Consider the following 27,654-nt stretch of genomic DNA (forward strand, 5'->3'; position numbering starts at 1 on the left):
GTCAACTACCAGTCAATACGGAGCTATAAAATAGTGAATTCACGAAGGGAAATAATGAAAGCGTAGAAAAATGTATTTGCAGGAATTAGTGAGAATTCTGACGGTATTTATGACAGTCATAAATCAGCTGCTTATTCAAGTGTCTCTGAATCGATTCGCCATGCGTTTGAAACACAACTATAAACGAATTTACCGCGTAAAAATAACTCCATTTTGATTGGAAAGCGCCGAGTGTCATAGGATGTGAGAGCATGAAGCTTGCGGAATATCGTTGTACGACTATTTCTCGGCTGTCTCAACTCATGTGTTGCTTACAAGTTTGGTCCGGTTATCAAACATCCTTCTTCAGATGTGAATGTACATTTTCTGCGCATCTTAGGTAGATAAAGATAAGGATTGAAAGTGAGTGGAAGGTGATTGCCAGTATGACTCAACACATCAGGATGGCAGAAGGTGTGAATCAGGTGAGTGGCGGGTTGAGCTTTGTTGATTTTTTAGTTTCCCCTTTCTAAACAACAATTTATGATATCACGTTATGTTCATTATGTACATAAAATCATGTTTAACTCTGTGAATTATGACTATGGAGAGCCTTAAAATTATAATACGGACGTTTTTGCGTTTTAGGGTTTTGGTGAATCCTTTCGATTGCGATGTTCGGGCTGTTGTTTACTATTTCAAAATATGTCTTTTTTTAGCTTAGGTTCAAAGTACTTGTTATTCCCCTGAAATTTCGTACGCAAAGATACCTCTGAGGTTACAGCTGCTTTTATATTTAAAATACGCGTAATTTTTATCGCGTTTAAAAAAATTTAGTTGACATAAATATTAATATCCAGATTTAGAATAATGAGACGTTTCGAACGAAATGTCATCCTATGTCAAGATAGTTTGTGCCTGGCCAATTGTACAATTTCTGTCCGTGAATGAATTGCCTATCGTCTGATGTAGCTACTTGTTAAGAACAACTCATTAATTTCAATCGTTGCCTGCTACGTTCTGTTGAATCCAAGTCGTTTCATGAGACTACTGGATTTCGTCATGATAATGAAACTCCCCGACTAGCGGCTATGTAATCTCTTCGCCCTGGTCATTGATTCAATCAGCAGTATTATTAGGATTAGTCCACCGGGTTAGGGTTGGTTTGTGATGTACCCTGTTATTACACTACTATATTCCCAAGCCCCGAATAACACGACACAAAGTATCCTTTTAACCCCATAATTATTACTATCTCCTATATTTCACCTTTACATTAACTTAGTATACTCGATGTGTATACGTTCTAATATCAATTAATCCCGCTTTCATACTTCTGCTGAGGATTTTTACCTCCGTTTGACGTGTTGCATGTAAATAGTATGTAAAACGTTATGACTCTTTTCCCCCAAGATGGCGGATCGTGCCTGTCAATGCTAAATTCAGACGTTATACGCCATAATTGTGAGCTTGGCATCCAAAAAAAGAGTGCCAGTATAAGTAAAACCTTGCATAAAATATTTAAAACGCGCGAAGCCCTGGAGTGTTATTGTTCTGACCGTAAAATTCCGAAAGGTGACCATAAACGATTCCACTGACTATGCAATCATTGCTAAGCTTAAATTAGTCATCCTTTATCTTAAGAATGAATTTGGATCTCTAAAGAGACGAGTTTCACATCAGGCATTTACACGGAATGGTGAACTCTTGGATCTGTCAACAATGAGGTGCTGAATGGTAACAGTTATCATTCCAAGGGGTTTTCCCCTGTCAGTGGCGCCTGGTGCGATTTGGTTAAGAATGCCATTAGGACATCGGATACGTGAAATAGTATCAGTAGCTATTCCGTAAAATTCTTCGATGGCACCTTCTGATGCTGAATGTGTGTCGGGCTTCTCTACCCATGATATTACGGCATTGCTGAAATAGCTTAGACTAATGCATTGCTCTGTGGTCGTCATTTGTCTTTATCGTCAGTTAAAAAAGTTTGGAAAATAAATACATTCAGGGAGTTTATGCGGCTGATGTTTATCAACTTGTTACAGGCTCTAAAAAATGAGTGGTAAATACTCCTAATGGAATGCTACGGGATCAATCGAACCATTTCATTGTGTGCGACAGAGATTTTGTCCGCTGTTTTTCAGTTCCCTGCGAGCATAAGTGTATCACTACATGTTCACACACGTATGACAGCAATTTTAGGCATACCGTACATTTCACCGCACCTCAAATTTAAACCATAAATGCGTCAAGTTTTTAAAGATATTCCATATCAAATGACAATCTGCAACTTTATCGCTGCGTACTGTTATTATTTGAAAAATGGAGGAAAATTAGATACAAATATTCAGTGAAATATTGCTCCATAACATAATCAGCTCGTCATAATTTTTTTGGATCTTGAAATTCATTATTGCTTGGTAAATTTAGCAAAATAGCATGTTGCAAAACTTGCCAGTTAATTTTGCTCATTGTTAGAGTCCATGGTCTTGACAGCCGACTAGTAGAAGTTTCTAGTAGGTACTCATATTGTGGTAATGAATTTCTGATCCAGTGCCCAAATATTCAAATTAATCTTAGCATCACACAAGTTGTCACCAACTTTTGGCTATCGCAGCCATGATGCCATTTATGACTAGCAGATGTCTGGAGTGATCTCCATAATGGTGCAGTACATATCATATAGACTCTTTTCTTGCAGAAAAATTGGTTTAATTCCACTAGAGTTGCATCTCCATGAGAGGCCATTTAGTAATTGCATGTGTGGTAGTCTACCATGTAAGTTGGAATTTGGATTGACATTGCCTGATCATTTCTTCAGTTCTAAGCCATGTCTAAGAAGGCATAAACGGACATCCCAAACTACGGTAACCCTTTCTTCAATTCCACATACATTCCACCTCTCTCAAATTGAGCCTAATCCTTTTCCTCATCCTACCTTGCTTGTACAATATCCTCCCATCTATCACAGTTTTCAATATTCCATCTCCTATCAAATTGTTATGCATCCACTTTTCCTACCTCCTTTGATTTCTCCCAGTAAACCCTCTCCTTTTCCCCAAAATGCGTAGGACTTCTTTCTTTATCTTCCTTTTCATCCATTTAACCTTTGTCACAGGGTCTACGAGTATTTTTTGTCATGTTTATTTATGTCTCCATGGCCTTATTTCATTTCCTTTAATATCTCTTCCCTCAATCAGTCTCTCAGTATGCCTGAACCTAAGCCATCATCATAGCTGTCATCTACTTTTCCTATGTCTAAATTTTATAGCCTAAAATCTTTAATATATAAATGCTCTATGCATTATTTTCATCCTTTTTAAACATTTCCTTGGTGGATTAATAACTGTCATACCTTGTCTTGGTTGGTGTGATTAGATTTTCCCTCTTACTTTGCGATAGTACTTTCACTTTCCTGTGCAGTCCACCCATTTCACCCATGCCTCTGGAAACTGTCCATATCCTTGTACTTCATCTTCCCCCACAGTTCTTTCGCCTAATTAATTTGTCACCTCAGTTTATTATTTCTTTATACTTCCTTCTATCTAATTCTTGTGTTTATATTCTTCCAGTGCCTTAGCTCACCTCTCATAATACTCATTCAAACTATAACCCAAGGATTCCATGTCCTTTTCTTGTTAATTGCTCCTTTTGTTTTGATTGTGGCTTTTGATATCCATTTCCTGAAGGTGTTCACATATTTCTTCTCTACCCATCTCCCTCTTCTCAATCATACATTTTTCCACTGCCTCCTTGAATTAGTTTTTCATCTCAGTTATTGCTACTTTATTCCATGTTCTTTGTGTCTTCCCTCTTTCATCCTCTTGAATCAGATATTACCCCTCATCTCACTAAATATCTTCAGATCTGAATGTGAATCAGTTCGTGGGAAACTGAATTATTATGCTGTTCATAAATTGGGCCCAATCATAAAGTGGTCGTGGACTGATATTCCTCTGAATCTTCGGGAACGATCATACTAAATGTCTGGTTTCACCTTAAGGTATCACCTTACAAAATTCTTTAACATGCGTCTCAATATGTCTATATCATATGAGATCTTCCTTCCCCCATGCTTCCTCACAAATTGCCCCTCCCTCTCCTCAGAGCTCTTCACAGCAGTTTTAGGGGAGGCGACCGACAGCCAAGGTTATTTGCACCATTAGGGACAGATAGGAAAGGAAGGGAAGGGCAGAGAGAAACCCAGTGGCGGCATTAGCCTACTCATGTCGAAAGGCTCCAAGGGGTCTGCAGTTTAATGTCCTATCCCACAGACGTCGTATTCACTCAAAGTGGTCTCCACAAAGCACCTCAAGTAGGGATCGGGATACCACTGGAAAAAATCTGCCACCTCCAGGGTTCGAACCAGGGCCCTCATGGTGGGAAGCCTGTACATAAGCCACTGCACCATCTTGATCCCCTAGGAGCTAGTTATTCTTATCCCTGATGTATTAAGATATTAATTAAGTACCTAAGATTGTTGACCATGATAACTCAAAAAATTATCAGTGATTAATCTTCTTTGAATGTATTATCAAAGCATACAAGGTCTAAATACTAAGATAAGTTGAAACTGGCTCTGTCTCAATCTGTGTATGGCTGGCTTAAGAGGTGGTGGTGACTTAATTGCAATTGGAGATGTCCTGAACTGTAGTGATTTAAATGTCTCCATTAACAACCGAACATATTTTTGTCTATCTGATTATCCTTGCCCCTCGAATCGTACTTGGTTCAGTGTACTTTTCACCTCATTCATAACTGAAATCATACGAGGTGCCCTCTTGTACCTTGAATCTCTTTCGTTGATTTTTCTGTCATTCTTGCTTGGGGTAAGTATACATAATCTCCCCTAATCTTGTAATCTCTCGTAATCTCCTCCCGTAATCATCTATTGGTCGGAAGTTGAAACTCAGCAAAGATATTGAAGTAGGTTATGTATATTATATCATAATAAATGGCTTTATAAAACTGTAATTATTGATTTTTTGTTGCAATTAATTGGACACTGTTATTGTGGGGTTTTGACTTTAATTTTGTGTTTAAAACATTCTTTTATGTTTTATGTGAAACAATACACCTTTATGCCCCAGTAATATATGTTAAGAATAGTATTGTCCTAAATTGTGTAGTCCTGAATTTAAGTGCTGTCTAAAGTTAAAGAATCTGTATTATGTATTCTATGATATTACAGGTAATATGGATGACTAAATAAAGTTCTTTTAAATACGTTGGAACAATAAAAATTTACAATAACTTGTCATTCAGATCACATAAACATGGGCTAGAAGAACATTTTTACTAACTCAATTCACATCTGGTGTCATGTTAATAATTTACATAGCACTAAAAAACATGTTGAAATGTAATAAATTGCAATAATTCCATGATATTTATAATCTTTTTGCCAGTCACATTTTTATAGTAAAGAAATTGTAAATCTGACAGTATGATTTTAGTTTCCTTATATATTGACATCATGAACATTTGTCAATGAATAACTTATCGTAGCACTTTTTCACCTGATATATCAAGTGGAAAAGTGCTATGATCAGTTATTCATTATGTTCGACTTCCACCACATCACACGTGAAGCTACTCAATTTATATCTATAAACGATAGTATGTCAAAATTGAAATCTCTTGATGTAAAGTTCGAGGTCTGTTAATGTATCTGCTTTGCATACTTTGAAATGTCATGCAGATTTTTCGTTGTCTCAGGCGTGACTTCATGGAATCGACTTAACATAATGAAAAGAGAAACTTTGTAATTCCACATAGATTTATTCGACGGACGACCTAGGTTTCGACGTGGCACGTCATCATCAGGTACATTTTGTAAAGAAGACAGAGAATATATAGTCACACAAATTGGGGGGGTGGGTTGGGGGGGGGGAAGGCGAGAAGAGAGACAACTCCCCGGTCTGAGGTGAGGGTTAGGGGGTGGAAGAGGGGAAAAAACCCAGGGGGGGGGGTGTTGGCCCGGAGGTGGTTAAGGGGGTTGAGAGCAAGGGGCTAGAAGAAAGGAAAGGATTAGGAACTCCGTAAACTCAGGAAGGGGGGAGGTGGTGAAGGGGCACCTCCCCCCTTCCTGAGTTTACGGAGTTCCTAATCCTTTCCTTTCTTCTAGCCCCTTGCTCTCAACCCCCTTAACCACCTCCGGGCCAACACCCCCCCCCCTGGGTTTTTTCCCCTCTTCCACCCCCTAACCCTCACCTCAGACCGGGGAGTTGTCTCTCTTCTCGCCTTCCCCCCCCCCAACCCACCCCCCCAATTTGTGTGACTATATATTCTCTGTCTTCTTTACAAAATGTACCTGATGATGACGTGCCACGTCGAAACCTAGGTCGTCCGTCGAATAAATCTATGTGGAATTACAAAGTTTCTCTTTTCATTATGCAGATTTTTTGTATATTATTTATACTTTTTGATGGATCTCATGAGTGTACTGTCTTCCCTGTCTTTTTGAAACTACCTTCGTCATTCATGTATAAAAAAATTGTGATAGGCATGATTTTATGTAATTGTAGACCCATTGTGATTCTGCCATTTCTTGGTAAAGTTTTAGAGAGTATTGCTCTTGATAAACTGCATTTGGCTGTCTGTTAATCAATGAAAACTTGGTTTCTCGAATGGCTGGTCTACGTTTAATTACCTAATTAAAGTTCACAACCCTATGTGTCATGTATTGGAGTGCCATATTCAAATGGCTGCGGTTTACTCTTTGACTTTTCCTTAGCATTTGGCGTAGTTAATCTTCACATCTATTTTTAATATTGAAGCAGTAACCTGCCAAGTTAGGGCAAATTGTGCCCTGGCACTATACACTACGGTAATCTTGAACCCAAACCGAATCCATCTTCTGGCGTAGATGTGGTGTTCTCACAAAATATTGTCTTCTTTTGTTGGTCATGCATACCGTTGTCTCAGATATTGGGTCTGCATAAAAATTACAGGATTGCTTTTGAGTGCAGCAATTTAACTCTGGGTTTTAACAGTTTTGATTGAATATCATCTAATGAAGTAAGTCACTATTATCAATAATATCAGTTGTAAATATCATCAGTCATCTTGGCTATTGAACATCTGATGGCTTAAAGCATGTACTTAGTCGAAAAAAAAGTATGCTTATATCTTCTTATTTATATCCTCAGTGACGTAAATAATAAATGTCACCAACTGACCAATTGCTCTTCATCATGCCTTATTCAAACTTCCTCTTATCCAAAAATCTTTTAATGGTGGTCACTCTCAGAGCTGAAGTATATGGGGTGAGTTCTTTAGTTAATAGTAGGCTAATGCCAGTGTCCATCCATCTTTCCTCCTTTTGGAAAAAATCCTAGGTATACTAAATTACCCATCTAGCCCTGATGGCACAAATGGCCACATTTGACTATTTCCTCTCATAATAATTACTTCTACTAGATGCGAGGAGGCAAGAAAAGTGAGTGCAGACCATTTTGATTGACGATGGAATGTTGAAGACTGTGATAGAGAAGAGAGCATTTGGCAAGAGAGGTAAGGAGAGGAATGTTGTAGGCACATTGGGTAAGATGGAGGGAGGCAGAATGTATTCGGAATTGAAGGGTTTATTGTTGTGTAAGGTATCATAAATTCACACATTGGGTGAAACTTTGAATTTTTTTGTGGTTAGTCTGTGTCTCCATCCAAAACCTACCTAAAATGGTGGGGTACCATTTATAATCAATAGCAGATAAGATAAAAGCTGGGAAATAATGACATACTCTCACTCCATATATTATCTAAGTACGTATTAGGGTAGTCTGCCCATTGTATAACAGAAGCATTAGTAATCTTACGTAGTAGCGCTGGTAATCTTAAAGTAGCACTGGTAATCTTACTTCAAATTGTACAGGCTGTGCCCAGCATGTGTCATGATGTGTGTGCTAGGAAGGGAAAATAAGATTAGACTGCTGATTTGGAGTTGAACAAATGTGGCAAAAAAATTTGTGTATGATAGAGAGTAAAAATAATTTGGCCGCATCGTAATATCAGTTCCTAATTTTGTGACTATAGGGTGGACAGTGATTCACCCACTGTGCATTGCTTCAGGGCAGGTGTCCTAAATGTCTTCACTAATGAATGATGGTGAGGATGCCTTCGAAGAAGTCCTATCATCACTCCCAGCCATCCAGGAAGAGCATTTGGAACTAGTTAAGGCAGTGAGTTCGTATTAATTATTGCTTGATTGACCTAAGTAGTGAGTATTGGTATAGATTCTCAAAATTTCTTAGGACCTTTTGTTCAGCATAGAAATATCAATTATTCCAACCAGAAATACTTTGTTTGGTCTAATTCTTTGTCACTTTTCTTAGATTGTATGGTCAAGAAAGCTGGCTAATAGTGTAGGCCTTGTCTGAAAATGGTAAATTAAGGATTTGAATATTGAAGGCTTCAGGTCCAATTCCAATAAACCAAAAATCTTTAGATGAAGAGATCATGCGGTATTATAACTCCAAACTTCCTCCCAAGAGAGAACTCTGACCAAAAATGTCCCAGTGCTAGAGATTATTATTAGTAGCAGTAGTCTACCGACTCATGGTAGGGTTTGATGAGCCTTGTTACTACCCCCTAATGTAGCCGTAGCTAAAGTGACAAAAATGATCTTGAACCCCATACTACATATGGTAATTATTCATTCTATAGCACCTTTAACCTTCAATATCCCTTAATTCTACTCAAAATGCCTGTTATTTTCCCCTCTCCAACCTCACTTTCCCCCAATTACAGTCTTCAGCATTCCATTACATAAATATGTTAAGTTGGTATTTTACTGGTTGAAGTAGGTTTTGGATGGACACATTATATACAATAGGACCATGATATATTTACTTGCCTCTCCTAACAAAAAACAACCTGACAGACAACACTGCAATAAACCTCTCTTCAATTCTGCATACTTCTCGGCTGCCTTCATTTTTTCTGATATGCCTATCCTATTCCTATCCCTTCCTCATTTGCCTTCTAACCTCTATCGCAAATCTTCAACATCCCATTGCCCATCAAGATGCCCTGCATCCAACTTTCCTTTGCATTTCTTCCAAAAATCGTCTCTCCTCTGCCACCATGACTCACATTTCCTCTTTTGCTTTCCTTTCAGTCCATGTCACCTTTTTCATCCTGCTTCAATGACGCATGTTTCTCTGTCATATAAGGTTATATCATAGCTTATCCATGTCATAGGTTATCCATATCATAGCTTTGACAAATCCTTTCATAGCACCCTTACTCAAAGCCCCTATCATTAATTCCCTCCTTGTGAAAGCTTCTTTGCCTAATGCAATTCTTTGGCTACTGCAATGTCCCTACTACTCTGACTATATTGGTCCAAATCACTTCTGAGAGAGGTAAACTGTTCTATTTTGCCAACCTGCTCTATTTTATGATGTCCTATTTTAATATGTATCTCAACCACATTACCTTTGTTTTGTTTACATTTACTCCCATCCCTTACCTATCTCACTGACTTTGCCTTCTGCTCGGCAATGCTTGCATTCCTTTGACAGACTGGCTAATTAAAGCTTCATCATCTGTAAACCTAACCAATTTTATTAATTGCCATCCGACTTTCATTCCTATCTCCAGTTTTTTCCATACCTCCTATTATTTCCTCCACATTTATGTTTAAAAGCACAGGTGATAATGGACAACCCTGCCTAACTCCTCTTTCTAACATTGCCCATCCCAACTCTCCATCTGCCATTTGTACCTTAGTGGTCTGAGACATGTGAAAGTTTCGGACAAGTTTCCTAATCCTCCAATCTACCCATATTTTTATTATATTAGGTAGAAAGTATATGTTATGGATAATGTACATTCATGAAGTAATCATGAATATAACCTGGATGATCTATTCAACCCCAAAAGATGGTTGAGTGCACTTATATTGAATCTGGTGAGTAATGATCACTATCCAGCTTGTTGTAAGTGATAATTCCATAATGTGGCATGTATTGTTTATCTTAGGAGAGGGTTAATAATATGTGGTAAATTATACTTGGAGGAATGAAAGGATGTAGGAATTATATCATTGCATGGGAAACACTGATATTTTGTGCAAGCAGCATTACAGGTACCAAACAAAATAAGTTATTTGTTGAGTTCTGTTTTTTCTTGCATCTTTAACTTTTTTGTTGACTTGGATAAGCAATAGTTTTTCAAGGGGATCAAGATGGTGAGGTGGCCATCGTACTGGCTTCCCACCCAGAGGGCCCGGGTTCAAATCCCGGTGGTGTTGAATATTATTCAGTGGTATCTCGATCCCTACTTGAGGTGCTTGGTGGAGGGCACTTTGAGTGAGTACGCCGTCCGTCAGATGGGACGTCAAGCTGTGGACCCCTTGGTGCCTTTCATAAAGAGTAGGCTAATGCCGACACCAGGTTTCTCTCCACCCTTCATCCTATTCTGCCCATCCCCTATGGCGCAAATTACCTCAGCTGTCGGTCGCCTCTCCTCAAAACTACTACTATGGTATTCAGCTGTGCTGTTGACTGTGTTAATTCAAATTTGAAAAATTATTGGAAGTTTTGAGGGGTTAGTTTTGACCTAGTTTCAGGGAAGTAATATATGTGAAATTTTGGTGTAGTATACAAGAGATCAGAAATGTACATCAATACTTATTTAGTGATAATACTTGGCTCTCCCCATGGGCTACAACTTTGGTGTGGTAGAAGGGCTGTATTTTTATTATCCCGAGAATTGTTCTAATGGAAATAATGATGATTGCTCCTGGTTAGGTCACTCATGCCAGATAAGTTGATGGATAGGAGCCAGACGAAAGATAGTCTGTGTAGGGTGGTTATCTACTTGTATAAGATTGAGTGCTGACTCAGCCAATTATGCCTTGTGTTGTGCCGTAAAGTAGGAGATGCAAGATTTTCATGTTCATTATCACACAAAATTCTTGCACTGTGGAATTGACAGCAGCAATGGCGACAGAGATGAGGAAGACTGAACCAGTAGGAATTGGGTCATGGGATGTTTGGAAGATGTTTAGAACAGGAAAATTAAATTATGTGAAGTGGGAGATGGAGAGAGGAAACATAAATATTTTAGTGCAAGGTTAGATGGAATGATAGCGGGGATTATTAGAGCAATAAAAATAGATAACTATACAGTGGAGGGGGAGAAAGTCAGTAAGGATTGGCAGGAGTATTGAACCAAAAGGGAGGAGAAAGCACAATAAACATAGAACAGGTGAGTGATAGCTTATTATTAGTTTAGGTAAAAGGTGGAAGAAGTAACCACAGTGAGAAATAATATATGATTAATTGGGGAATATTTGCATGTATCCATAGGAGGAAAGATTTAATGGTGACAGAAGATTGGAATGCAAGAGTGGGTGAAGGGAAACATGGGAATCAGGTTAGAGGCTTTGGTTTAGGAACAAGGAATGACCATGAAGAAAAAGCATTAGATCTCTGCAGAAGAAATAGGTTAATCATAACAAACACTTCATTTCAAGCACCACAAAGATGTAGGTATATGAGGAAAATGCATGGGGATAGAGTCTATGTCTCAGTCTATGTTATGGTTGGGATAGAGTAATTAATTTGCATATTCTACTAGGAGAAGAAGTGGATTCAAGTCAGTATTGAGGGACAATGAAGTGGCATAAGTTTCAAGAGGTATAAACAGGAATATGCATGAGGGAATGGAATATAAAAGCACTGAAAAAAGGGTTGAAAATAAGAATATCAGGAGGCAGTGGGAAAATGAGTGAGGGCAGGGAGGGATATAAAGCAGAAGATAGATGGGGACACTTCAATAAAGGAATACCAGACATTGCTAAGAAATAGTAAATAGGGAAAGGACAAGGAAACCACTGATCGCAGATGAGTTGATTTGGTAGATAGATTAAAGAAAGAAATTAAAGAATGTAAGCACCGAAGTAGATAAAAGGACATACGAAGAAATAAATAATTTACTGATGTGGGAAACTATTAAGTTAAAAGAAGTATGGTGGAAGACTCTTCAAGGATTTGGAGAATTGTCCGGCGAAGGTTAAAATGAATGTTCTGTACAAGAAAATGAGTGCATAATCAGGAATGAAGGAGAGCAAATCAGTGCCCTCATATACGTTAGGACCATGGAGCAATGTTTGATTTTGCCCCAGCTAAGGTGGGACTTATTATCATCAAGAAAAAGATAGAGAGGAGAACAAGTGATTTGTTTAGGAAGGGGTAAGATGCATTTGATGTTGTAACTGTATTCATAAAAAGGGATAGAGAGTACAACTAGGATGTGCGTGTTTGTTTCATGAATTTTGAGATGGGATTCAATAGAGTAAATTGGGGAGAAATAATAAATGCTTTGCAGGAGATGGGAGGAATAGAACACTTATCGACTACTTGTACATGTCTCTGATTGCTCCGGTGCATGAGAAGTGTTAGGAAGAAGGTAAAGTTGACAAGACTGTCGCCATCTCATGAGTCTCAGGGAAAATGGTTGGAAAGGGAAATACAAAGAAGTATTAGGCATGGTGGGGGAGGATATATGATTGATGGGTGAAATCCTAAGTAGACAAGAATAATGAGTGCAGTATTTTTATTGGCATTATGAGAAAAACAAAATTTGCACTTTGTAACGTACAATGTGTTGCAGTTCATGGAACCATCTTCAGGTACAAGACGATGGTTTGATGAACTGAAACATGTTGTACGTTACAAATAAATCTGTGGAAAAGTGCAAATTTTGTTTTTCTCATAATGATGAACTTCCATTACATCTTGCCTGAATCTCTTGAATATATTTTTATTGGCATTGGAATATTGAGAATAAACTGTGAAATTTCTCCATTTCAATGGTCATCATCATTGGATGACTTTGTTTAAGGATCTGTTGCAGGTCTTTGAATTTTGAGATTTATTTAGATTGGTTTTCCTGAAGTAAATAAATCATTTTTTAAGAAATAATGTGAAGGCAAACCACAAAATATATGAATAACTTAATGCTTTGGTTTTTTTCCTTGTTTAGTATGTTGTGTTTAGGACTCAGTGCATGTTAAGTTGATAAATATATTAGTGAAAAGGTGAAATAGAGAGAAAGGAAAACAAAAGGAGGAAGTGCTAGGCATGGCAGAACAGGAGGGGAGATTGTTGGGAGAAATTCAAAAGAGGCAGGAAAGATGGATACAGAACGTATTGATTGGTGATATACGAGGGTCATCCGGAAAGTAGTACCCGTTCGTGCCGCATGAAGTGCTGACGACGCGAGTAGCCGCTGGACGAGGTCAGATAGCTTCAGTGGCTTGTCTGCCTTCTCTGAGCCAAGTTGCGTGACGCTAGCATTGCCTGTGTTGTTTCTGTGATTGTTTACAATGTTTAAAAAAATTGAGAACGCCGCCAGTTGTGAAGTGAGGGCAGTGATTAAATTCCTCAATGCAAGAAACGTTCGCCCATGTGATATTCATCGCCAATTAAAGGAGGTGTATGGAGACAATGTAATGGACGAGTCGTCTGTTCGGCGGTGGTGTCGCAACTTCAACATGGGGAGGGGGAACACACACGACGATGAGCGTTCGGGGAGACCGTCTGTCATTACAGACCAACTGGTGAGCTCAGTTGACGAATTCGTGAGGAACGATCGGCGCGTCACAATTGATGACATCTGTGAGCATTTTCCCAATGTTTCTCGAACAATTGTTCATGAAATTGTTAAACACCATCTGCATTATGCAAAAATTTGTGCAAGATGGGTCCCTCGCGTATCTCAATGAGCTGGCGGCGAAGGACTATGCAGCAGGAATACAGAAACTTGTCACACGTTATGACAAATGCCTTAATTTGCTTGGAGATTATGTTGAGAAGTAGTTTAAAGTATCCTCTTTCAAATAAAATTTTTTATGTTTGTTAATATTTACTTTTGTGTCTTTATTTCACGAACGGGTACTACTTTCCGGATGACCCTCGTATGTTGAAGACTGATGAATGGGAGAACAATAAGCCAACAAGGAAGGGATTGGCAAAGAATGGGCATGTTAGACAGAATGAAGTGAGGAAGGAAGTATGAGGAGCTGAAGAAGGGTTTATTTTAGCATTGGATGTCAGTTGTATTTTGTTAACAGTCACTGGGAAATGTGTCATTGCACCGTCATTTATGCTGTGTCCATTCCAAAGCCTACCTTAACCACTGGAATACTAATAGTATAGTAATGATATTGTGTGTTTATAAATTGGCCATGCATAACGTTACGTGGCATTTCAAATAAATCCACATCAATTTCCTAATGAGAAAATAAGGAGAGGTTAGTTTATTTACACTGTTGAACTTAACTAATTGTATAGAACCCTTGTGATTGACATAAAAAATAACTAGCCTCATCTTTGTATGTCATGCATATAATCATTTTACTCTAAAGTCATAATATTTTTTCTTTGTAGTTGACTTCAAGTATAATGGATGAAGAGAAGAGTAAATTGAATTCAGCTGCGGTGGACATACCAGCCACTCCTCCACCAACGCCCACATATCCATCACTGTTAGCCGAGAGAAGAAGCTTAAATCGCAATTCCACAGGAAATATAGTTCCATTGAGGACTCCTACTAAAGGAAGAGTAGCAGATGTCATCGATAGCTTTGGTAGACGCCGTAGCTCATCATGCAGTGAATCATTGCCTGAGTCTCCAAAATATATTGGCTCACCATTTTTAGAAAATGGTGATGGCATAAAAAAATCCCAGTCATTCTTTGCATACGAAGGTGTTCTCCCTTCAACTATGGAAAAGACGGTGGTCAATACTGTTCCTGATGCGAGGCCTACTGAGCCACAACAAGCTGAGGAAAAAATGGATCTCAGGTACCAATTACCAGAAACCTATTAACTATTAAAAATCACAAATTGAAGCAGTTCTGTCTATAGACTGAACATCCTATGGATTCTTTAACATGTATCCCATTCATTTAGTTGCTATTGATATTCCTTCTTGTTCTCTTGCAATAAGAGTGTATCCAAGTTCTCAAATTTATCATTAATGTTTAGAAGTGTTTTTCGTTTGTTGACGGAAAGTTATTAATGGCAATAAGTAGTATGATGCATATTAAAATAAATGCTTGCCTACACCCTTAAGCATGTGTCTTCAAAGGTAATAAAAAACTATTATGACATGAACTTCTGATAAGGTCAAATTTTGTTGTGTCGAAATAAATTTAGATTCAAAGGGTGTTCTTTACATTTAATTCCCAAAATTTTTTTGGTTAGCTGATGACTGATATTGTATGCTAATATATACTCATGATACCTCTCTCCTATTCTATTAATTGTGTAGAACCTGTACGGGTGCATTTTCCCTACGTTAAAATTTCTGCGACTTTAAAGCTTCTCTTTATTCCAACTCACTTCAATATTTGACATAATTGTGCTACATTTAAGAATAATTCTATAAGGGTTGTTTTTTGATGTATAGTTTTGAGGAATGGGCTCCTTTTCTAGCTGTGCTTTGAATTTAATATGTGCTAAGGCTTTTGAGAAATGGAAAGAAGTTGGTAGGTAAGAGGGTTGCTATTTATATCTTGAGCCTTGACAACACTAAGTGCTTTAGGTGCCATCTGAAAGTTTGACCCTTTAAACGCTGACTTTCTCAAGAATATTTCGTCTTTGGTCATAAATTGTGTTGTTTACGGTCACTCGAAAGTTTTGTCTCTGCGAAAAAATGGGAGTTAAAGCGTGAGCACTTTGGTGCGATGATTTTTTACGACTTTCGACGTGGATTATCAAGACAGCAGTGCATCAATCAACTTACTTCCGCTTTTGGCGATGAAGCCCCATCCTTTGCCGCTGTGAAACGCTGGTATAATGAATTCCATTATGGCTGGCGTTCACTCAGCGACGAAAGTCGTGAATGTCGTCCAAAATCAGTTGTTGTGCCAGAAAACATTGCTGTGCAATAACTAATAAAGGAAGATGGTCTTGTGACAAATCGTGAGCTTGAGGTATCCTTTGGGATTAGTATGACAAGTATCAATAATATATTGTATGAACATTTAGCTGTGAAAGAAATTTGTTCGCGTTGGATCCTGCATAATTTTGCAAAAGCTCAAAAAGATGCTCTTGTCAATTGGTGCCAAGAAATGCTCAAGAAACACAATCGCAGTGCATCAAAAGCTGTGTATAACAATTATACAGGTGACGAATCTTGGATCCATGCGTATGAGCCTGAAACAAAACAGCAATCCACTGTATGGGTCTTCCAAGATGAGCCAAATCCAACAAAAGTGATTCGTGCATGAAGTACATCGAAGCAAATGATCGCCTGTTTCTTCAGAAAAACTGGACATGTGGCAGCCGTACCGTTAGAGTAAAGTAGCACCGTGAATTCTGAATGGTACACGAGCATTTGTATGCCAGAGGTGCTTGGTGAAATAAGGAAAAAGAAGCAGCGACTAAGGATCATTCTTCATCATGACAATGCAAGCTCTCACAGATCGGCTGAAACAACTACTATTTGACTGGCCAAAATATCGAATGGATGAGTCATCCTCCGTACAGCTCAGATTTAGTACCAAATGACTTGTTGAAATGTAATGAAATAATTGAAAGAAAAGAGAATTACATTTTTGATTAAGAATATGATTTTAGAAATTTGATTTAGTAATTCTCTTTTCTTCCCAGCTACATTGTAACCTTTTTACCCCTCCAACCTCCCTCTCTGACCAACCCCCCCACCCTCCTATGATCAGAAGGTATATATAGCCAGCGTGCTTCTATGAGGACCACCTGATGATGACGTTCAGCGTCGAAACCTGGGTCGTGTTTTTAAATAAAGTGTGTGGAATTGCAAAGTCAATTATTTCATTACATTTCAATATGTTATGCAAATTCCACAAAGTTACGCCTGAGACAACAAATTTTGCCAAATGACTTATTTTTATTCCCATTTATCAAGAAAAAATATATGGTGGCCAACGTTTTACGGTGCCTGAAGAAGCCGTTGATGCATGTTTTGGAGGTACCTCAATCGGAATGGAAAAAGTGTTACCCAAATTGGTTCAAACGCATATCAAAAGTGTATTTTGAATATCATGGAGAATATTTGGAAAAACGATAAAGCCATTTTCAACCATAAATTACTGTCTTTTCATTATTAGGCTCGAAATATAAATAGCAACCTTCGTATTGAAAAACTGTTCAATATCTTGTCAGACGTAAATATAGATGATATTAAATCATTTATCCCTCTCTTTCCTTGAGTAATTTTACTCTTTTTCATCTACAGTATTGAGAAAGATAGTACCCCAGCCAAAGTTGTCGACACTGCTGTCATGGTTGCCGACCTTGATGCGGAGGAATACAACATGAACCATGACAGAAGAGGTTTCTTCCTAATTCTGAATCACGATAAGTTTGATTTTCCAAATATGGACCGTCCAGGGTCCAATGTGGATGTGGACGAGTTAAAAGCAACAGCAGAAGCATTAGGATTTGAACCCTTGATTTGTAACAACTTATGTTATCAAGAAATATTGAACTTAATTGAAAAATGTAAGTTTTTTGTTGGGAAAGTAATTGTTTTAATCTTAAGCCAGATGCTGGATTGCAAAATTACTGACCATATCATGTTTTCAATTGTAAGACATTGCATGTATAGTGAAGCCCCTCTTTTGCACTTTTGAGGGGGACGATAGAAAAAAAATTTATTGAAGGAAAAGCCTTAGGAAATGGAAGCAAAATGAGTCATTCAAAATGGTAACTAAATTTTACATAGTTTTACTTACCAACCCTAACATGCAATGGACGACTCACTCATGGCAGAAATGAGTGAACTGAAATATAGGAGGTGTGTTCAAAAAGTAAGGTGACTTTATATTTTTATGAAAAAATAATTATTTAGTCTTCAATATTCAAGCTTTCCTCTTCAAAGTAATCCCCCCTAGGCATAATACACTTGTGCCAATGCTTTTTCCAATCCTCGAAGCAATTCTGATAAGCACTTTTTGGTGTAGACTTAAGCTCTTCCAGTGATGCAGTCTTTTATCTCCTCGATCATTACAAATCTCCATCCTTTCATAGGTCTCTTCAGTTTTATAATACACTTGTGCCAAAGCTTTTTCCAATCCTCAAAGCAATTCTGATAAGCACTTTTTGGTGTAGACTTGAGCTCTTCCAGTGATGCAGTCTTTTATCTCCTCGATCATTACAAATCTCCATCCTTTCATAGGTCTCTTCAGTTTTGGGAACAGGAAAAAGTCTCAGGGGGTCAAATCCGATGAATATGATGGCTGAGGCATGATTGTGGAGTTGTTTTTGGACAGAAATCTCTCCCAAACAACAATTAGTGAGCAGGTGCATTATCATGGTGCAAAATCCATGAATCATTTTTCCTCAATTCCTGACGTTTTTTTCCAAGATTCAATCAAGATTTTAGGAAAAATGTTATTTGAATCAGAAAAGGTCCTAGATAGATGGATGGAATACATAAAAGAACTGTATGATAAAAAAAAATTAAGCCAGCAAGGTTATAATAGAAAGAGATATGATGTAGATTTGGATGTCTTAGGTCTAGGTTTATTCCATGGCAAATTAGGAAGGGCATTAAGGGATTTGAAATTAAATAAGGCCATGGGGGTAGGCAGCATTCCCACGGACCTATTTATTATTTAGGAAAATGTGAGAGGAAGAGTTTTTTGGGCAAATTCTTAGCATTTATGAGGGAGGCATTTGGCTGGAAGATTTTGTCGGATCAGTGTTAGTGCCTATTCCAACAATGTGTGAGGCTATTCAAGAATAAGTATGATTTTTCACTCAGTTTAACTGCTTCTGAGAATTGTCTATAAGAGGATGGAGAGTAGAGAAAATGATGACTGTGGATACATCCCATGAGAATGATCAGCTTGGATCAGAAAGGCAAGTAGGATGCCATTGTAGTCATGAAGTTCTAAATAGAGAGGAATAAAGAATACTGAGAAGATGTATTAGCTTATTTCATGGATAAGCGATAGAAAATGAATGTAGCAATACAGAGTGAATTGGGTGGAATTAATGAATGTATTTGAGAAAGTTGGAGTAGATTCATGGAATGGGAGACATACAATTGTATTGTTCTACTATTGTATGAATTGTGTCCATGCAAAAGTTACATTAACTGGTAGAATAACAATAATAAGAATTGCTCTCTGTTAATGTTGAAATGAACTGAAAGATTTAAGCACAACTGGGCAAATAAAAAGTATTAAGTCGTACTGTCTGCACTTAATGCTGGTGTTAAGATTTTTTAATTTTATTATTTTAGTACAAATTTGTTCCCTTCCCCTTTCTTTTCTTGTCTCTATTTTATCAAAAATAAGAGGAACTATGTGCCAGATCTGTGAGTTTTCCATGGATTTTTATGTAATTTTTTGTACATTCTGGGTTTATTATCAAAATGTTTTTGGTTTCTCTTGAGATTTACAATATCTTATCAAAAAGTTCTCAAAATTTATTTGTTACAAAAAAATGCTTCATGAACAAATTATTGGTCAGGGTCCCCTTCAAAGTAGTCTCCTCACCAACATATACACTTATCCCAATTGTGTTTCAGCTTTTTGAAACTGGAGTACTTCTTTTGGAATGCTCATAAAAACACTTGGTCAAGTATGAGGCTGGTAGAAATCTGAAAAACAAATTTAATTTGATGTTTGTTTTATCCCAGTTGCAGGAATGGACCATTCACATTCAGATTGTTTTGTTGTTGCTGTCTTAACCCATGGAGAGCATCATGGTTATCTTCACTCCAAGGACTGCATGTATTCAGTTGAAAAACTTTGGACCCCATTTGCTGCTGATCTCTGTCCTACTTTGGCTGGGAAACCCAAATTATTTTTCATTCAGGTAATTTTTCAAATTTTTGTTTAATCATTGAGTTTATTGGTAATTTGTTTCCTCAAAAGCAAGCCTGAGCATGATTGTTCAGGATGCTCTTGATGTAAACTTCACCCAAAAAATATGCTCTAGTTATGAGTTTAAGGAAGTTGGTGCATTTATTTTGTCTGTAGCTACACGGACTGATGTATTGAAGTATAAAATAGCAATAAAGTATTATTAACAATCAATAACTATTATTTTTGTTGAGGGTACCTCAAATTAATAATGCATGATAATTAGGTATTAATAAATACCTAATCAGGGGCCTCTGGATGATAAGACATTGCCTTCAGATAATTAATATAAAACCAGTCTTATTGTTTGAGAAATACAGTATTAATAAAAGACTATTCTTCTTTGTCAGTTCTCATTCCACTGCAGAGAATTTTTTATGATCTACATATGATCTTCTTTTAATCATAAATTGTTGCATTTGATTGATGATTCAATTTAAAATTATGGTAGCTTGAGCTGCTTATATACAGTAGACAAACTAAGTATTTGGGCACAATTAGCTGAGATGGCCATAAGATGGCATTGCAGCAGCAACATAAACAATAGCAGTTGCAGTGCTGCAAATGGAATCAATAAGTATTCAAACAGTAACAGATTCTTTGTGGTTGATGTTTATTTAGTGAGCAATCACATGGAAATTCCTCTCTATTATTTTCACATACTAAATATGTTGTAATACTAAATATATTATGATATTTTAAGCATGTTAATTTCATATTCTTACATTGTAGGCATGCCGTGGTCAGAAACTTGATGCAGGCATTACATTAAGGAGAACAGAAACAGATTCTGGGGTTAACAGCTATAAAATTCCAAACATTGCAGATTTTTTAATATCTTACAGCACAGTTGACGGTAAGTCAATTTTCTAGTCAGAAGTATGATGTATGAAGACCTGCTATGAACAAGTTTTTCTCAAAAAAACGTGCATGAAACTATTAATTATTTTAGATTTTGAAAGGATGCATTATTGTGATGAAAAGGAGTTGTGAAGTGATATTTTTTCAAATGAATCAAATCATGACTCGACTATTAAATGTTTTTTTAAAAATATTACATTCAGAAATTGAATCGGCCGGTTTTTCCGTTAAATAACTTATTTAAATAGCTAATAAATTATTGTCCAAGTGTGTCAACTTCTGATTCAGGGATAAGACATTATTAATGGAATAAAATATTAGTATTGTAAAATGTTACAGTACATAACTGATGACCATTTTACCGTACTGTGTTTCCAAAACCATCATATGTATTAAAAAGCCAATGCCGACCAGTAGCCATTGATGGTAGTCTATTGATAATTTATTGTACGTAAGTAGTGTGAAAGGTTCTCGGAGTCATCACCAGATGTCAGTGCTAGCATAATGAGTTTTCCATGTAATAATAAGTAATCCATTGTAAGGAAACATGTAATGCATCAGGGGATCAAGTTTGTAACTTTTCTCTCATGGAGAAACATTGAAAAGTTTTCTTCTCTAGATATCTCCAGATGCAAGTCTGTAACTGGGCTAGATAACTTCTGCCGACCAGAAGGTAAAAAAGTCTAGACTCAAAGAAGTTTATGGAAGATGAAAAGTTCTCGTGGGAAGTGCTTCACGAGCCAATGAAATCTTTCATTACTACTTGTTTACATATCACGTCACCGGAATCCATATTGTGCAGACAAGTATATGCGGAGCAAAAAAGAGTTTGTATATTTCATTTTCGTTAAATATTTCATTAAATAAATTTGTTTAGGATGCTACTGCATCAATCTGCCAGGAAGTTTGCATTAAGAGGAAGATGAATTCTTAAAAAAATTCCACTGGGAGATTAATGTTGACAGAGTTATTTTTGTAAGTGGATAATAGGTAATTCCATATTTACACAATCAAATTAATCTTTACACAAAATTTGAATAAATACACAAGTTAACTAATAGGTTGCTGCACCTAAACTCAACTTACCCCCTCTTCTCTCCCTTACCCCCCTCTTGGAGCCAGTCTATATAAGTTGAAAAAATGTTGATGTATATTACCTGATGATGGTGCGCAGCACCGAAACCATGGTCGTGAAATGTTAAATCTTTATTGTGGAAGTGTAAAGTTTCTCTTTTACCCTCATATTGAAGGAATTCCACAAAGTTAAACCTGAACCTTATATGTTTAAAAATTAATGATGGTAATCATAAAAAGCAATGTAAAGAAAAGGAAAACTTATAGATCAAAAACTGTTACATCGAAGTCATAGAAGTTCATCCCATCAGCTGTTGTATTGTAAAATGAAGGAATAGCTCCTTCCAAATTTTAATCCTCTATAAATATTTATGTACTGAATTTAACCATTCATAGTAATATTATATTCCATCATTTTACCATCGAAGAAAAGCAGGGAATTTGTCAATGGTTCTTCTTCAAGTAAGACAGATATTTTATGTAGTTGAAGTTCAACTAGCACAAATCATGGTAAGATGGCCTGAATAGGCAGTAAAATTTGATTTTAAAAACCTAAGTGCATTCAAAATTTGGTTCTGAAATGGTAGTTTGAAAATACTGCAACGATTTAATGATATGTGAGAGAAATAATGACCAAAAACAATCCACACCCTCTCTGACCCTCAACATCAAAAATGGACAATGACATCCAAAGTATTAGTAAATTGATTGCGAACTGAGCTCTTGCTGAAATCTCATGAATTAACAAACTATGCATCAGAATTAGCATGAATCATTCAAAATGCACAAATTTTGCGCAAAAATGGTGCCATAACTTTGCATTCTAAAGCGAAAGGAATCAAGAATAAACATTTGTGCTGACCTTTTAAACAATATTGATAATGATCCAGAATGGTTAGAAAGAAAGATTACTTGTGATGACTTGAGGTTTTTCAACTGTGATCCTTAAACAAAGCGGCAATCAATGCATTGGAAGAGCCCAAACACGCCACGGCAAAAATGAGCAAATCAAAATTCAAAGGCATGATGAGTGGTTTTTTTTATGAGAAAAAATTGGTGTGGGGCATTTTAGCGATCAGCGAGGAGAATATGTACTTTGAAAGTGATAATCTTTTTAGTGTAATTGGGGATCAATAAAATGTTTTGTAACACCAGTCCAGTTATTTAATTGCCTTGATCTCATATGTTGCATCAAGACAGTGCAAATGATCCCAGTTGTCCATTGTCAGCTCTTGCATTTTTCACACTTTGTTGCGTTTGGGTCAAAGTCATTTTATTTCCTCATAATTTAAACTTAAAAAAACACACTAATCAACCCAAAGATTGGTTTATTGGAGGAAAGAATCAAGAAAAAATCTGTTTTTTCAAGTTGGATTAAGCATTTTAAATATGACCAACAAGATGCCACGGATGATGCGAGGCCGGGACGACCTTCAACCATCTGTGTTGACGACAACATTGATTGTGTGTGGTCCCTTGTCCTTACTGATCGCTGAAAAACTGTGCAAATGATAGCTGATGAACTGAATTTTTGGAAAATCAACAGTGCACCCTATTTTAACCAAACATTTGGGTTTAAAAAAATGTTTGCAAAAATTGTGCACATTCAGCATTGATTGTTTGCCAGTTTCTGGCAAAAAATTCAATCACCATCCTTGATCATCCTCCTTATTAGGCAAATCTCGCCCCCTGCAACTTTTTCCTATTCCCAAAATGCAAAAATGTGATGAGGGGAAATCACGGGGAAGATGTGGACACAATAAAGCAAGAAGCGGCGAGAAAACTAAAAAACCTAATTGCCGAGCACTTCCAATGGTGCTTTAAAAAGTGGAAAAGAAGATGGAATGAGTGCATAGCAAGGAATGGAGAGTACTTTGAAAGGGGACACAATCGATGTAGACTAAATTTTGCAAAATAAAGTTTTTAAGGCTTCAGTTCATGTATTTATTGGATGGGGTAGTAGTTCAATTTATACATACTGAAGATAATTCAACGATTTAGGCTAGTGACTTGTCCTCTAATTATCCCACATTGTGAATTAACCAGGATCAAAACAATGAGGTTTACCGTAAACTCTGCATAAAGGTGTTTGTATTTATGCATGTACGTGAGTGCAAAAATGTTTAGCTTGAGTACAGAAAATACATGCCACACACTTCACAGCTATCAGGAACCTTATTTATTGAAATAGTTTTTTAAAAAATTCACATTTTAGCATACATAGCTGTTTTTAGCAAAACTAGCTTAGCTGTTTTAAAATGTTCAAAAGTATTTTTGTGTAGCTGTGATGTATGATAACCATAGAGTGTTCTTCATTTCGCATTGAGTTAAAATTTGCAATAAGTCTTTTCCTGAATCTTATCTCATACTCCAGATTTTATTGTCAATGTTATGTGGAAGTAAAAGGCAAACTGCAGGACTGGAAGAGCGAGGCCGAAGGCCTGCAAAAGGAACTTGCACCAATTTTTGTCACTGTTTTTTCAGTACTGTTGTAATTAAAAAATATGTTCTATTGAAATAAATAGAAAAATGTTTTTTATAAAGGCTTATGTACATGAGTAGAACTGTGAAATTTTTAATCCAGCACAGTGATGCGGGAATACTGAAAATGAAATTTTGTAAATATGGAATTCCACATGCATTTGGAAAATAGGAAATAGTACGGGTCATGAAAAAAATGTTGTAAATTGCAAGATAGCTTAAATTCCAAGAATGCAAAAATGGGATTTAACTGTATTACAAACATTTTTATTTAATTGCAAGTTCCCCAGATATCAATGCAACAATTTCAGTCTGTAAAAATCATTTGCCTTGACCAGGATTTGAAACCGGATCCCTCAATGTCTGGTCGATTGCTTTAGCCAGTTAAGCTATCAAGGCGTCACCTTAAACTCAGAAATTTTGTGGGCTTTTAAAGGAACAAGATGTTGTGATAAAATACCGTACATACAATGTCACAGGCATTCGTAGTCGTGCGCAACGCACCACAGTCCATGAGGTTAAAGCTAACTTTTAAACACTCAAGGTGTTTATACCTTGACAAATTTCCAAAGAAACTGCGGGACATGTCGTTACGGTAACTTTTAAAAGAGTCATCTGCTAATGTGCATTTCAATGCAACAATTTCAGTGTGTAAATATCATTCGCCTTGTACGTTTACGCACTGAAATTGTTGCATTGAAATGCACATTAGTGGATGACTCCATTAAAAGTTACTGTTGCGGCATCTCCCACAGTTTCTTCGGAATTCCCTAGATATGATGTGTCTTATTCTGTTAAGGCCTATTTCCACTTCTATTTGGCATTTGGGGTCATCAATGCATTTACATGTTTCTTTCATGGAAAACACTAAAAGAGCTGCAATGAATATCTGACTCATTGGCCTGTTTGCATATGTGAAACTTAAAAATCTCAAAGAAACCTAACCTGATTTTTTGCTCAGAATTGAAGAGATGCATCTCCACCTAACTTGTGTGAAGTATGTATTTGAAGAAAAGCATGGAACAAAAGCAATACTGCTTATTCTTTGAAATTGTTCATTTCACTGTAAATATTGATTGTGAGACTGTAGGTTGTTAAATAATTTCTTAATTAAGCAGCATGGTTTGTTTAATTATCCTTGAAAAAAATTTTTTTTCCATATTCTAAAGGATACTACTCTTGGAGAAATCCAGAAAACGGAACGTGGTTCATTCGCAGCCTGTGTGAAGAACTGTGCAACCTGGCACCGAAAGGAAAGGAATTCCTTCAAATCCTGGTGAAGGTGCATGCCCGAGTTGCTTTTCAATATCAGTCCTTCAATGAGAAGGACCCTGCCTTCGATGAGAGGAAGCAAATACCTTCATTTGTGTGCATGCTCACGAGATGTTTGTATTTTAAACCCAAAAAGACTGAACAAAGAAAAATCAGCAACAAGGATAATTGTTGATGGATTATGTGAATGATGTGCCATTCTTTTGTTATTATGTTGTAAATTTGCCTGTGTACATATCTTTGCCAACCTAGTGAAAAAGCTCATTTAGTTTGTAATGTTGTCGTATTCCTATACCTGTTTTGCGCTTATTATGAAAGAATCATCTGAGAACATATCTGCATTCCGGAAAAAAAATTTTATTTTTATGTTGCTTGTATGCCATATTAAGTCGTTAATGTATCCATTTTAGTTTTGCATTAGATTTTTGTGCACTATGTAAATGGAGTGATAGTTTTGGTTTCCTTTGATTTTTTTGCCATGAAGGAAATGCAAGCAAGCAAGAAATTCTTACTGTTTTTAGTGTTTAAAATACAATGAGCATAAGCAGGTTTTTGAGAGATCTCTAGGGACTCTAATTTATAAGATTCACTGTTGTATATTTCAGTTAGCGTAGAATCAACCTCCTGGAGGCTGAAATTTGAGCTCTTTGGTCTGTGGCCTTGCGTAATGGTCTCATTTTGTGGTTCAGTGATGGAAACAGGTGAGAGAGGAAGAGGATGAAGTTTGCAGCTTTTTATGTTCAGGGTTGAAAGTTGCAGGAGTCACAGGGGATAGTGTTTAAAGTCATATCAAAGGCTGTGCCATTAATTACATCAGAAAGTAGACTTACTAAATATTTGAGACATGATTCCTCCTCTGTGGTTCCTTACCACCATCTGAATCCCCTTTCATTGACGGCCAATCAGGAAAGTGTGCCTTCATCCAAAATTGCATAGCATCTCATTTCTTAACTTAAGTGCCCTCATCAGAAACTGTCTCTGTAGCTATCTCACAAAAGGACCCAAAAGTTGATTGCAGAAATATTGATTGAAACATGTTTAATTGTTTGCAAGTTCTTCAAGTGTTGTCTTCGAAGGTCCCCTTTATTTAAAGGAACTTGAGTAAATGCCTTCATCTTATTTCTCATCATCAGCTAATTTGTATTCCCTATCAATTAAAAATCAGTAATGCAATATTAATTATCTATTTGATGGTGCCCTCCTAAAAGTTTACTGCTTAAATTCTATATGAGCTGACAACCCATTTTTTTTGGGATGTGGTTGGTATCTGTGTCACTAACACCACTGCCTCTACTTTTGTTACTGAAGTCTAAGCCATTTCATTGTATTTATGTTTTTATTTGATATGTATTTTCTTGAGAAATGGTACAAATTTTATCGGAAATCCCACGTTTATTTACAGGAGTGACCACTGTGGTTATGGTCATCTGTGAGCCCATTGTTTTCTGCAATATGTCAGAACAAAATAATAGTAATGATGTTGTAACTGTATTTTTTCTTGGTGTAACCTAGAATGTTATCCCTGCACCATGATATATGTGCAGTATCAAGGTAGTGTCTGTTTTGCTGTTTCCAGTGTGAGCGCACTTTACCATTGCTCATTATTGGTAGATTTTTATGTGCCTCAAAGGAGCATATGATCAAATGGTATTGCCATTTTGTAATAAGAGTTTTACATTAATCACTGTGTAATGAAGCCACGAATGGTAAAAATAATGGAAATTTTTTCACATTTTCCACTGTGTAGTCGGTAGTGTGATCAAAAGTGCAATTTTTTTCTGATCTCCAAGCACCTTTGTGCTTGCCTCAATACTGCCACATTTTGAGTGAAATATTTTTGCTGTCAAAAAAAAAGTGCTATATTTATGGAGAAAGTTGAAGGCAAAATTTTGGACGTAAGGGGTAATTGACGCATATTTGCGTCCATTGGCTGTGTCTCCTCAATTAGAAGCAATACTTCAATTGTAGTCTGAAGTGCTACTTATGAAATGCAGGTAGTGGTATCTGCCGATGAATATGCAAAGGGTTTGAAAATGTGGGTTTGGAAGCATAATGCTGTTTATTGTTACCCGTGATCTGTATTTTCATATACTTTACATTATACTCATTAAAAAATCA

The 27,654-nt window shown here is 36.8% G+C and overlaps 1 protein-coding gene across 2 annotated transcripts; it reads left to right on the top strand.

Annotated features, from left to right (window-relative positions):
• Positions 1-300: 300 nt before the first annotated feature.
• LOC139700980 (caspase-1-like) lies at positions 301-27,654 on the top strand. 2 transcript variants are annotated; one of them, XM_071599509.1, is made up of 7 exons: positions 301-464; positions 8,014-8,159; positions 14,379-14,794; positions 17,211-17,476; positions 19,623-19,801; positions 20,581-20,704; positions 25,434-27,654. In XM_071599509.1, the coding sequence occupies exons 2-7, from the start codon at positions 8,064-8,066 to the stop codon at positions 25,709-25,711; spliced, it is 1,359 nt and encodes a 452-aa protein (XP_071455610.1). In that variant the 5' UTR covers positions 301-464; positions 8,014-8,063; the 3' UTR covers positions 25,712-27,654. The 2 variants fall into 2 exon arrangements, with proteins under 2 accessions (XP_071455610.1, XP_071455611.1); XM_071599510.1 differs by lacking the exon at positions 8,014-8,159.

The sequence above is a fragment of the Hetaerina americana genome, unplaced genomic scaffold (genome assembly GCF_022747635.1).
Source record: "Hetaerina americana unplaced genomic scaffold, ioHetAmer1.1.p SCAF_11, whole genome shotgun sequence".
Taxonomy (NCBI): Eukaryota; Metazoa; Arthropoda; class Insecta; order Odonata; family Calopterygidae; genus Hetaerina; species Hetaerina americana.